The 11761-nt window shown below is 41.7% G+C and overlaps 1 protein-coding gene across 1 annotated transcript; it reads left to right on the forward strand.

Annotated features, from left to right (window-relative positions):
* Nucleotides 1-589: 589 nt before the first annotated feature.
* LOC128408839 (vomeronasal type-2 receptor 26-like) lies at nt 590-11038 on the forward strand. The gene is made up of 4 exons (XM_053378862.1): nt 590-641; nt 2987-3834; nt 9797-10015; nt 11012-11038. The coding sequence occupies exons 1-4, from the start codon at nt 590-592 to the stop codon at nt 11036-11038; spliced, it is 1146 nt and encodes a 381-aa protein (XP_053234837.1).
* The last annotated feature ends 723 nt before the right edge of the window (nt 11039-11761 follow it).

Below are 11761 nucleotides of genomic sequence, written 5' to 3' on the forward strand. Positions count from 1 at the left end.
CAATAAAACTGCTGCCTCTCCAATTAATGGGCTAACACTATACAGGGGAGGAGATGAATGGAGGAAAGTCAAAATAAGAAACATTAAAATGGAGGAGCAGGTTGGCTTACGACTGGGGCATGACATTTGCAGTGGTCAGAAAGCATGCCAAACTTCAGAATTAAGCACAACACAGCTGCTCCAAATACCTTTCTGTTTCAGCTTGTTGGTTTCTCTGGATTTTGATATTTTTAAACAATTTCAATAACTGCAGATTTGTACTGTGTTTACTAGACCTTTGTAATCATGGCAGACAGCTCCGTCTCCTAAACCCAAGGCCAATACAGTCTCCATGTAATTCTCTCTTCTTGGTTATCTCTTTCTGCCCCAACTGAGTCCCAAGGAATTTGGCCGTCTGTTTTGTCCCATGGGTCAAAAAAAGCATCAAACATCACTCACGGGTTCCCGCAGCATGGCGGATGGACCACAGATCTGACAGCTCTGTCAGATCTGGCTTCACAGAGCTTCCGGGGAAGGCGCAAGGGCCATGCATCTCCCCAAAATCCCCAAGAGGAGCATTAGGGTGTCTCGGGGTCCTGCTGTTTCACGGATGGTGGCTCAGCATTGCCAGTCTCCGCTCTCCATCCTGAGAGGTGTGGAGAGTGAGGGGGAAGCCAAGTGAAAGCTCTGGCAAACTAGGCACCAACGCAGCTCCGTGAAGCAAAGCCTCAGATCCAGCCACATGCGGGTACCATTCCAAAATATTGAAGCCGATTGTAAAGGTCTATTCTGACTGAGTCGGCAAAAACGGGAGTGTTAAAAGGAAATCCGCTCCCGTTCCTGGTGCGATGAGCACGAAATACAGTACATACAAATGAAGTTCTGATGAAGTTTACTTTGGGAGGTAAGTTAACTCATGAACAATAAGGATTAAAAGATTACACACAGCTTTTCTTTTCTTTTCTTTTTAAAATAATCTTTATTAGTTTCCCACATAAACATATATACATGGATAACAAGTCACACAAAGCCAAAGCAAAACAAGAAAGGAAGAAAAGGAAAAAGGAAAGGAAAATACAGTATATTACGATTAAATAAAAAGTTAAAATGTAAAACTTCCAATCATTCTCATTATACTGCTTATATTGTCCATGTTTTCTCACACAGATATATATCATTTCATATTATTTTTATATAGTCAGATAAAATATCTAATACACCTTTTGCTTACAAGTATCAATCTAGTTCTGCAAGTATATTGTTGTTTGTACAATACAATTTTAAATATTCCTTAAATATTTTCCATTCTCCATATACTTTCTGGTTTGAAATTCCTCTGACTCTTCCCGTCAGTTTTTCTAGTTGCAGGTACTCTATCATAAGGGTCTGCCACTCTGTTATTGTTGGTAGTGTTTCATTTTTCCAGTTTCTTGCCACTATTATTCTAGCTGCCATGATTGCATACATAAACAATGGCCTTATACTTCTTAGAAATTCTATTGGTAGTACACCTAATAGAAAGATCTCTGGTCTTTGATGGAGACAAAACAGGAAGGGAGGGTAAAAGGCATGAGAGGCTACTATATGTGGTGGCAATGTAAAGTTTTTAGGAAGACCTGAGAGATAACATATAAAGACTTGAAGAGAATGCTGAAAATGACTTTTGTCAAAAATAAAATAAAATAGAAGCTATCATTCTGAAAGATATAGGACTTAATGGATGTACTGGGAGAAAGACTCTGTCCTGGCACCTGAGGGTGGACACCAGGGCAAGACCAGCCCATCCCTATAGAAGGAAGAAGCCACCGCCAAAGAAGATTTGTAAAATAACTTAGTGAACTTAGAACAAGGACATAATAGACAATTTGAAACCCAAAAGGACATTGATTTTTTCTTTTCCTTCTTCTTTTTTTTAATAAGGGAAATGTTTAAAGCATAACCTTGTAAGCTTTGTGTATAGGTTTTGACATTAGTTGAACTTTTAAAAGTCACTTGTAATAAGATGAACAAAGTTTAAAAATTTGATTCTTGAGAATATAAGATTTTAAGGACATGCATGAATAAGAGTAAAATAATGGAACCAGGAGGGGGAGCGGAGGGAAGTCAGTTAAGATTTATGGTTTAAATTGTTAAATGTGAATATTATTATTGGTTTTTTTATTCTTTATTTTTGGAAAAGAAAATGTTATCAAAAAGGGGAGAAAGCATCAAAAACCAAAGCTGTGTCCATTCCACATAGACTGAGACTGTACACTGGGACAGAAGTTACTTTCATTCATGTTTTCTGTCTTTTTGGTCAGACCCTTCCTCATGCCAGGTGTACCAAAAGCTGTCGCCCTGGATATGCCAAGAAGGTTCAGGAAGGGAAACCCATTTGCTGCCATGCTTGTGCTCCATGTGCAGAAGGGATGGTCTCCACTCAGGAAGGTAGGAGACTTCAGAGGAATGTGCAGCAGAAAGATCAATAAAAGATGTCCTTTGCTGATGAATACTCCGGTACAATCTTATTTTGAATTTAATAAAGTTTCAACAGTGATTTACATAGTCTTAAAAAGCTTTGCAGGTACCATTGAGACATCCTTGAGTATGTAAGAATTAGGCAGTGTTGCTGCATCTGGTAGGTCCCGTGAACCAGCCAGTTTGGCAAAGTAGCTAGGGGGATTGGTTTGTACTGGGAAGACCAGAATTCCAGTCCATGCTCCTCCAAGGAACCTTTTTATCTGTAAATTACGCCCATCTGACAATAGCTGGTGTTGGGGTGAGATCAGATGTAGCTGCAATTAAACTTGGAGCTTCGAGAACACTCCAAGCTCTTCCGTGGGAGGTTAATAAGGGGGTATCAGCACTAGGGACCTACACAGAGAGGACCAACTCTCTGTGTAGATTAGCAGAAACAGCAAGTCCCATCACTGTTTCCATTTGTGGGGGTTGGCTGGATTCAAAATTGATCTGCTTTTTTTGCTAGTCTACAGGAAAATGTTCAAGCCGACACTCTTTTTTCCCCCAGATGCAGACCACTGCACCAAATGTCCAGAAGATCAACACCCCAACAAGGACAGAGATCAATGCATCCCCAAGATTATCACCTTCCTGTCCTATGATGAATATTTGGGGACCCTCTTGGCTTCTACTGCCCTGTTTTTGTCCTTAATCACAGGCCTTGTTTTAGGAATATTCATTAAATATCTTGACACTCCCATAGTCAAAGCCAACAACAGGGACCTTTCCTACATCCTCCTTGTCTCCCTCCTTCTTTGCTTTTTGTCCTCCTTTCTGTTTATAGGCCGGCCAAGGAAAATGACCTGCCTTCTCAGGCAGACAGCCTTTGGCATCATCTTCTCAGTTGCTGTCTCTTCTTTGTTGGCAAAAACTATTACCGTTGTGCTGGCCTTCCTAGCCACTAAGCCAGGAAACAGGGTGAGGAGATGGCTGGGAAAGAGTCTGGCTAATTCCATTGTCATTTCCTGTTCCAGTATCCAAATTCTCATCTGTGTCATCTGGCTGGGTACCTTTCCTCCATTCTCAGACTCTGACATGCACTCCCAGGCTGGAGAGATCATCCTGCAATGCAATGAAGGATCTGTTGCCATGTTTTACACTGTCCTTGGCTACATGGGCTTCCTGGCTGCCATCTGCTTCACAGTGGCCTTCCTAGCCAGGAAGCTGCCTGGGGCCTTCAATGAAGCCAAGCTGATCACCTTCAGCATGCTGGTCTTCTGCAGTGTTTGGGTGTCCTTTGTGCCCACCTACCTGAGCACCAAGGGGAAATACATGGTAGCCGTGCAGATCTTCTCTATGTTGGCCTCCAGTGCTGGGCTTCTGGGCTGCATCTTCATTCCCAAGTGCTACATTATTGTACTCAGGCCTAGTCTGAATACAAAGGAGCACCTGACTACAAAGACTTAATATGGCACCTCATTCCTAAAATATTTTTGTTGTCTTTGCAATTGATAGCCAGCATGGCAGCAATAAAGGCAGGACGTATGAGTTGGGAAAGTAGCTCCTTAAAAGCTATCGTTGTGGAACTCAGAACACAAAATTTATCATTTGAATCATATTCCATCCTTACCACTGTTCATTTTTCTCCTGCTAAACCTTATTTATGATTTTTTTCCTGAAGATTGTTTTATATTTTTCCTAATAAGAAATCAATATCGCAATTCAATAATAATAATAATAATCAATGCTGTTCATTAAGAAAATAAAATTTTCTTAGACAGTATTACAAACAAATTGCTTATGCATTGTTTTTCAAAATGAAAAGGACCATATTCCATTGGTATCTCTTTATTTTCTGCTGTGCATATCAAGAGAGTCACACTGATTATTGGTGCCATGGGTATTCTTCATGTGGTACAAGGTGCAAAACATTTTTAAAGTAGTTGACACACAATAGGCATGAGTCATGTCCTAAATATACTGGATAATTTCAAAATATGCAAGGAGATATTAGCAAGTTATTAAAATAGATTTGCACCTTTCAAATCAATTTGTCTAGTCCTTATTTTGCTTTGCCGGATTATTTGGAAATAATCCAAAGATATTTCAACCATGTCAAGCATCTACAAAACCCCAGAGGTATGAATATCAGGAGGGAAGGAAAAATCCTGAATATTCTTGCAGTTTCTTTGGAGAGATGTGAAAATGTCCTTCCTGGGCATTTGTCCTTCCTTGAGCATTTGCCCTCAACCTTCTCTTAACAAAGTTGATTCAGGAGATTCTGGGCTTGTCCATGAGTCGGAGCTGTTTCTCACTTGATCCACCCTTTTTAGGCACAGATCTGAACCATTTCCCCCATGCCCTACTCCTTTCCCACAGAAAACCTGTTCTCTCCTTCTATATCGGAAAAAACAGCAATTTGTGGTGTTCCCCAGTGGAAAGTAGTGAGACAAGGAGAAGTGTGGATGAGCTTTAGCTAATTCTACAAGATCCCACAGGTATAAATGGTGTGGATCATGGAGAAGGGTCTTTGAGGAACTTGTCAACATTCATGTAGGAGAATGCAAACAGAAATTACAAATAATGAAGTGATAAAAGCTAGTGCCACATGAGATATAATGTAAATATGAAAGACTAAAGTGGTGAAATTAAAAGGGTACATGATAGAGCAGTGAAGTGTCACAAGCTTTGAGACAAACTCTGGGGGCTCAGGATAAAGAAACACAAGATAAAAGAGTACGTGAAATTTACAGTAAAGGCGAGACTTGAGGTTTACATGCTAATGTATCCTTATTTGGTATATAAATATTCAAAAGATCATTAGTTTTGTGAAAAATAACTGGATAATTTAGCTTGAAGTGGGCAGTAGGGTCTCTCAGCCACAGAAGTGTCTACACGTGATGCCCAGTTGCCTGAATATTGCAGATGTCCTTGCAGAGCTCAGTTGTAAGTATATGGTGGTATTAAGGTCTGTGTTGTGTAGTACCCATGTGATGCTGATACAAAACTTCACACATACACTATGTAGAAGAATGAAAGTTTACTACCCCACTTCTCTCCTCCCTTCTTTCTCTCCCTACCTCTCTTCTCCCCCAACCTTATACAACAGACAACATTAAAACCTTCATCAAATATAACTGATCTATAGAAAGTTACAGATAGGTAGCCGTGTTGGTCTGCCATAGTCAAAACAAAAAAAATGTTTTTCCTTCCAGTAGCACCTTAAAGACCAACTAAGTTAGTTCTTGGTATGAGCTTTCGTGTGCATGCACACTTCTATCTGAAGAAGTGTGCATGCACACGAAAGCTCATACCAAGAACTAAATTAGTTGGTCTTTAAGGTGCTACTGGAAGGAAAAACATTTTTTTTTGTTTTGATCTATAGAAAGGAATGTATGATATGAAGAAAGACGACGAGTGTACTTTTGTAACTGGAGTAAAACTTTTTTTTTATAAATAAATAAATAAATAAATGAAATGTTCCATGGGGGTGGGGGCTGGGGAAATAATAATACAAGTAATGTACCTAGTAGTACAACTACTTCAATGAACACAGTATAACAGAAAAATCAAAATTGCCAACAGTACATAGCACAAAACAAAAACAACCCACAACAAACAGGTTACTGCGACCAAACAGCTAACTGAGATTCAGCTAAGCTCAGTAGAGGAAGGATGCCTAGCTTCATCAAACGGCCATTTATTCTCTCCCATATAACAGAAAAGTTGTCATTCAAGAAAGTACAAAGTTTTGCATTTGGGATTTTGTTGGGGGAAATGGCACTAATCTCTTCTGTTCTTTAGTAGGTCAGTTATGGTTTTGTTTCTGATGCTTTTAAGGATAAAACTCAGGTCCCTTTTGTCTACCTAATGGTCCCCAAAGAAAAACATCAGTATCTGGGGATAGTCCAACTGCTCCTGCATTTCAGTTGGACGTGGATTGGCCTCGTTTCTCCAGATATCAACAATGGAGAGAGGTTCATGAGGACCTTTAGGCTTCTGCTAACCAGAAACACAATTTGTGCTGCCTTCTCACTTAGCATCCTAATACAGTCATACCTTGAGTTGAATGTGCTTCAGGTTGAGCGCTTTCGGGTTGCACTCCACGGCAACCTGGAAGTAACAGAGTGTATTACTTTTGGGTTTTGCCGCTCGAGCATGCGCAGACGCTCAAAATGATGTCACGCGCATGTGCGGAAGTGGCAAAACGTGACCCACGTACGCGTCAGACGCGTATTACGTTCCATCTCAATTTGGGCTCAGACCTTGTGCATTCCATAACAATGCATGGAATCAAATAAGTATAAATAAAAGATAAAATTGTAAAAGGAAGTAATGATAAATGATTAAAGTGAATGCATAAAGGTGCTGGAATAGCCTTTCAGAGAAGCCCTACACAGCCGTATCTCTCTTATCATTTGATGGACTTGTTAATGAAGATCTCCATTTCACTGACATGGACTGGTGTAAATCAACCTTGTCTTTCAATGCTTAATGTGGTTCAAAGAGCAATAGAACCTCAGCAGCTAAAAACCTCATTTGCAAGAAATGAGGGTCCCTTCAGAAGGTCCTGCATTTTCAAGAATTTGCTTCAAACTCCACAAACAGCTGCAGTTGAACACACTCTTCTTAAATGTTTGATGGATTGTGATATACTGGACCCTATGAATAACATATATAATAATTGTCTTCCTCTGCCCAGTTCTGTATGATGGAAATTCTTCCAGGGAAGGAGCAATCTTCTGGGGTCATCTCCACTCCATAAATGTATACCACTTTAATATTCATAACTCTCTCCAAAGAGTCCTGGGATATATAGATTGCTGCTTGTTTAGGAGCCCCCTCTGTTCAAAGTCTCTAACACAGAGATAAGCCATGGGATACTCACATGTGCTAATAGAAGTTCAGGTTTATGATACAACCCAACCAGCTGACTTGTCCATTGGATTTATACAGTAGCAATAATACCTAGACTTAGCTTAGTCATCATCATGATCATCATCACATGGTCTTTCAGGAGCAATACATGAACCAAAATGCACCATCTTTCAAAATTCAACACCCAGTGTGTGGCCGCTGTGAAAAAGGCAAATTCCATGCTAGGGATAGGGGCACGGGTGGCGCTGTGGGTTAAACCACAGAGCCTAGGACTTGCTGATCAGAAGGTCGGTGGTTCGAAACCCTGCGACAGGGTAAGCTCCCATTGCTCGGTCCCTGCTCCTGCCAACCTAGCAGTTCGAAAGCACTTCAAAGTGCAAGTAGGTAAATAGGTACCGCTCTGGCGGGAAGGTAAATGGTGTTTCCGTGCGCTGCTCTGGTTCGCCAGAAGCGGCTTAGTCATGCTGGCCACATGAAGCTGTACGCCGGCTCCCTCGGCCAATAAAGCGAGATGAGCGGCACAACCCCAGAGTCGGCCATGACTGGGCCTAACGGTCAGGGGTCCCTTTACCTATCATGTCCTGCCTTGCTAGTCTTGATTCATCATAGCTGTTCTATACTTTCTTGGACTTGATTGAAGTTGGTGTTCGCTCAAGTTTAGTAGGGCCCAAAATGGCAGCCCCATCTGTTAGTTCTCACAAACATGCTTTGCTCTGGCTTTGCAGCTGCCCGTTGAGTCACGCACTGATTTCAGGGAGTAGCACAGGAGCTGAAACTTCTTAACATTATAATTATCAAAATCATGGTGATTTATGTATCTAGTCCAGGGATTTCCCCAACGATGGCCTTTGACTCCACAAATAACATAAACATCAGAATCACAGGCAGAATGAGGTAGCTTCTTGTCACAAGCCTGTAAGAAGGACTGGGTCATAAATATCAGAAACTTGACTTAAGAGATTTGGGGCAGGCAGGGCTCTTATCTGTGGCAGGTTTCCTTTTTCCACCTTTGCTTCTGAAGCTACTGTAGGAGACCAGCTGCACTACTAATGTCACTGCAAGAGTGTTTGACTTCTGCACGCATAGCCAGGATGCTATTACTGCTGCTGCTATTTCTGCTGCTTATTCCCCATGGAGCCAGTGGGATGCTAAAAGCAAAATGTCCATTAAATCTGAAAAAGGATCATGATCCACTGAATTATTACAGGCCAGGAGACCACCTCATTAGTGGGGTCATAATCAGACTAGGTGTTGGAATTTCCTATTCTGGCTTTTCCCGGCGCCCCAGAAACAATTTTGTGCGGTAATTGGCTTTTAAATTACCTATCCTGCATTCACAATAGTTGTTATTTGCAAGAGACAGCACCTAATTTCTGGCCATCTCATATAAAATATTCTGCCTCCTTTGCCCCTTTATTGCCTTTGGGAAAAGATTTGGGAACTGAGAGTCAGCATCCAAGTACCCAGTGACTCCCTGGTGTCCTGCAAACAGGGAGGTTAATTCTGAACCCTTTCCCTGTTTTGACCTTCAGTTTAATTAATACAAAGGCAGCACCCAGAGCACAGTTGATCGCCTCACACCCATTCTGAATAGCTCCATTTAATGATAACACATTATGTGGCAATTTGGTTTCCAAAAATATTTTTATGAAGAAAGGGCCTTTTTAAATTAAATGCCATTGCACAACGTCACCCCCACATACCTATTCCCAACAGAACTGCCTAACTTAAGTATCCTAAAGGTTTTGCATGTACTAAATCCACTGTGCAATTAATTTTTTTGGGGTTTAATGGGAGTTTAAAAATCAGGGTGCAAGTAAGGAGACCACCTCTTTCCCTCCAAACTCTCTTGAATGGTCCTACTGTGGTGGCGGAACTTGCCCTACTTCAGATGGAAAGTGCTTTGGGGTGGAAGGAGGAAAATATTGGGGGGGGGTTTTCACTGAGGTTCAGTTTTAAGGAAAATAAGAAGCATCCTTATTTTCATCTGAGAAATGTTGGGGGGTATGCATTCCCTTATTCTGAGCTTCTAGTTATTGCACAGGTGTCACACAAGGACACTGCTTATCTAACTACCTAGCCAGCAGCTGTTTGCATTCTATGGGTCTTAGTTGACTCTGTCCTTAAAACCTCTGTAATTTTGTTGCCAGTTCTCTTCAGACAAATTGACTGCTATCTCTCTCTTTCATATCTTCTCATCCTGTAGATAGTTATTCCAATCTAATTCATCTAAGCTACATTCACCTAATTCACCTAAATGCTACTTCTTTCCTTGTTGGAGCACCTGGACAAGATTCTGCTCCTTCCTAGATGCAGACTTTGACCCCTTAGATGTAAAACTAACAGGATCTTGTTATGTTCTTATAGAACAAGGAGTACGTTATTTTGTTTTCATTTAATGGATAGTGGGAGGCTGAAACAATTGTTTGTTTATTCATTTATTTGCAGTCCATCACCAATTAACACCTCACCAATCCTGTCCACCTTGTTTGCCATCCAGGAGATCAACCAGCATCCTAAGCTTTTACCCAATGTCACCCTGGGCTATAGCATCTATGAGGCTGCTTATGATGCCAGAGCAGCTGCCGATGCCCTGCTAGACAGTATTCAAATATACAGCTGTGGAAGACAGAAGGACGTGTTGGCTGTTTTTGAAGCAACTTCTTCTGAAATCGCCAGCCAGATTTCAAGCATGTTGGGCATCTACAAAATGCCCCAGGTAGGACTTTCATGGGGAGGGGAGACCAGCTATGTTTCATTCCTCTTTGCTGTCTCTCCAGCAAGGAACCCCTTCATCCCTCCAGATGTTTCTCAGTTACAAAGCCAACCATTCCTGACCACCAGCCATTTTTTAATGTATTTTTAATCTTTGTTGGAAGCCGCTCAGAGTGGCAGGGGAAACTCAGCCAGATGGGCAGGGTACAAATAATTTTTTATTATTATTATTATTATTATTATTATTATTATTATTATTATTATTATGACTGATGGGAGTTGTAGTTCAGCAACATCCTGAGCCTGAGTGAGACCATAGAACAAACATCACATTTTAAGAAAGTTGAAACTGATTTAGAAAGACCTCAGCCTCTTCCTCTCCCCCTTCTTGGACTGGCAATAAGTGTTACGAAAAAGGAGCAATGCAGCAGCGCGCTCCAGGTGGCTGGAAAGCCAAACAGGATGTTGATAAATGGGACTGTACCGTGGGAACAAAGGAACAGTCTATTCACACCACTGAGCACCCAATGTTAGCTCAGTGTGTCACCTGACCTGTACTGGAAGTACATGGGAGGAGTATTCTCTCTCTGCTGTTGGTGATGAGAGAGTGCAGTCACGTTTTCTCTGTACTGCTGGAAAGACAGGAATAAAGGCATGTAAATACATTTCTGTCTGTCTCTTTCCCCTCCCTGGGGATGGAGGGGAGGAGTGGTGTGTTCTTCTCACGTTGAGAAGGATCGCCGATTGAGATCTCGCCTGATCTTGCCGGGAGTCGCAGACAGGGAGGTTAACAAGGATTCAAGCCGGCAATAAGAAGTATTTTAGGTAGGTTAGTCTAAGAGATTGTGAGTGTCCCAGGGTTACCCATTGAGCTTCTTGGCAAGGTGGGGGTGCAAACCCTGTTCTCCAAGGTCCTAGTCCAACAATCTAACCACTATGCTATTAAGCAGTGTCTTCTTTAAAAGTAGCCCCTTGCCCCTATGCACTTCTTGTTTCTCAGGCAGACCTGCGGCAGTCTGGCAGCTAACTGAGCATGGAGGTTTATGTGCCTGTGTAGCTGCTTAGCTTCTGCCTCTCATTCTGTGCAATAGCCCATTCTGCATCAAGCAAGAGGGTGGGGTGCCATGACCCCTGAAGGCCCCAGATGCCTCGCTCCGGCTCAATTCCCATTGGAGCCACTTCCTATTCTGAACAGCATCCCCCTAACCAAGACAGGGCATGCTTCCCAGAGGCATTTGGTTAGCCACTGGACAAGATGGGCTTTGACCTGATAATGTGACAGGTCCCCTCTTGTGCATCACTGAAAAAAAAACACCAATCCTTTTTTACTAGATCAGTTATGACTCGAGCGCTCATAATCTTAAGGACAGAACTCAGTTTCCTTTTATCTACTGGATAGTCCCAAGGGAAGCAACTCAGTACATGGGGATTGTCAAGTTGCTGCTCCATTTTGGATGGACATGGGTCGGTCTCTTCGTACCAGACAATGACAATGGAGAAAAATTCCTGACTGCTTTTACACCTCTGATGATCCGTAGTGGGGTTTGTGTTGCTTTTTTGAAAAAAATTCCATTTTTGCAGGCACACGAAATGTCATCCTTACATTGTAAACCTTCTGTCCTAATACAAATCAAGGTATTCATTTACTATGGGGACTCTGATCATGGAATTTATATAATCAAACATGTACAAAGAATTCATGAACTGAGGAATTCTCACGGGTTAGTCTGGATCACAACAGATCTTCCGA

Source organism: Podarcis raffonei, chromosome 2 (assembly GCF_027172205.1).
Source record: "Podarcis raffonei isolate rPodRaf1 chromosome 2, rPodRaf1.pri, whole genome shotgun sequence".
Classification (NCBI taxonomy): domain Eukaryota; kingdom Metazoa; phylum Chordata; class Lepidosauria; order Squamata; family Lacertidae; genus Podarcis; species Podarcis raffonei.

Bases quoted from the DNA above. Each gene is read 5' to 3' on its own strand.
- LOC128408839 (XM_053378862.1), top strand. From the start codon at position 590: ATGGTGGCTCAGCATTGCCAGTCTCCGCTCTCCATCCTGAGAGGTGTG. The intron at 642-2,986 runs GTGAGGGGGAAG...TTTTTCCCCCAG, and splicing joins CATCCTGAGAGGTGTGGAGA to ATGCAGACCACTGCACCAAA. The intron at 3,835-9,796 runs GTACTCAGGCCT...TTTGCCATCCAG, and splicing joins TTCCCAAGTGCTACATTATT to GAGATCAACCAGCATCCTAA.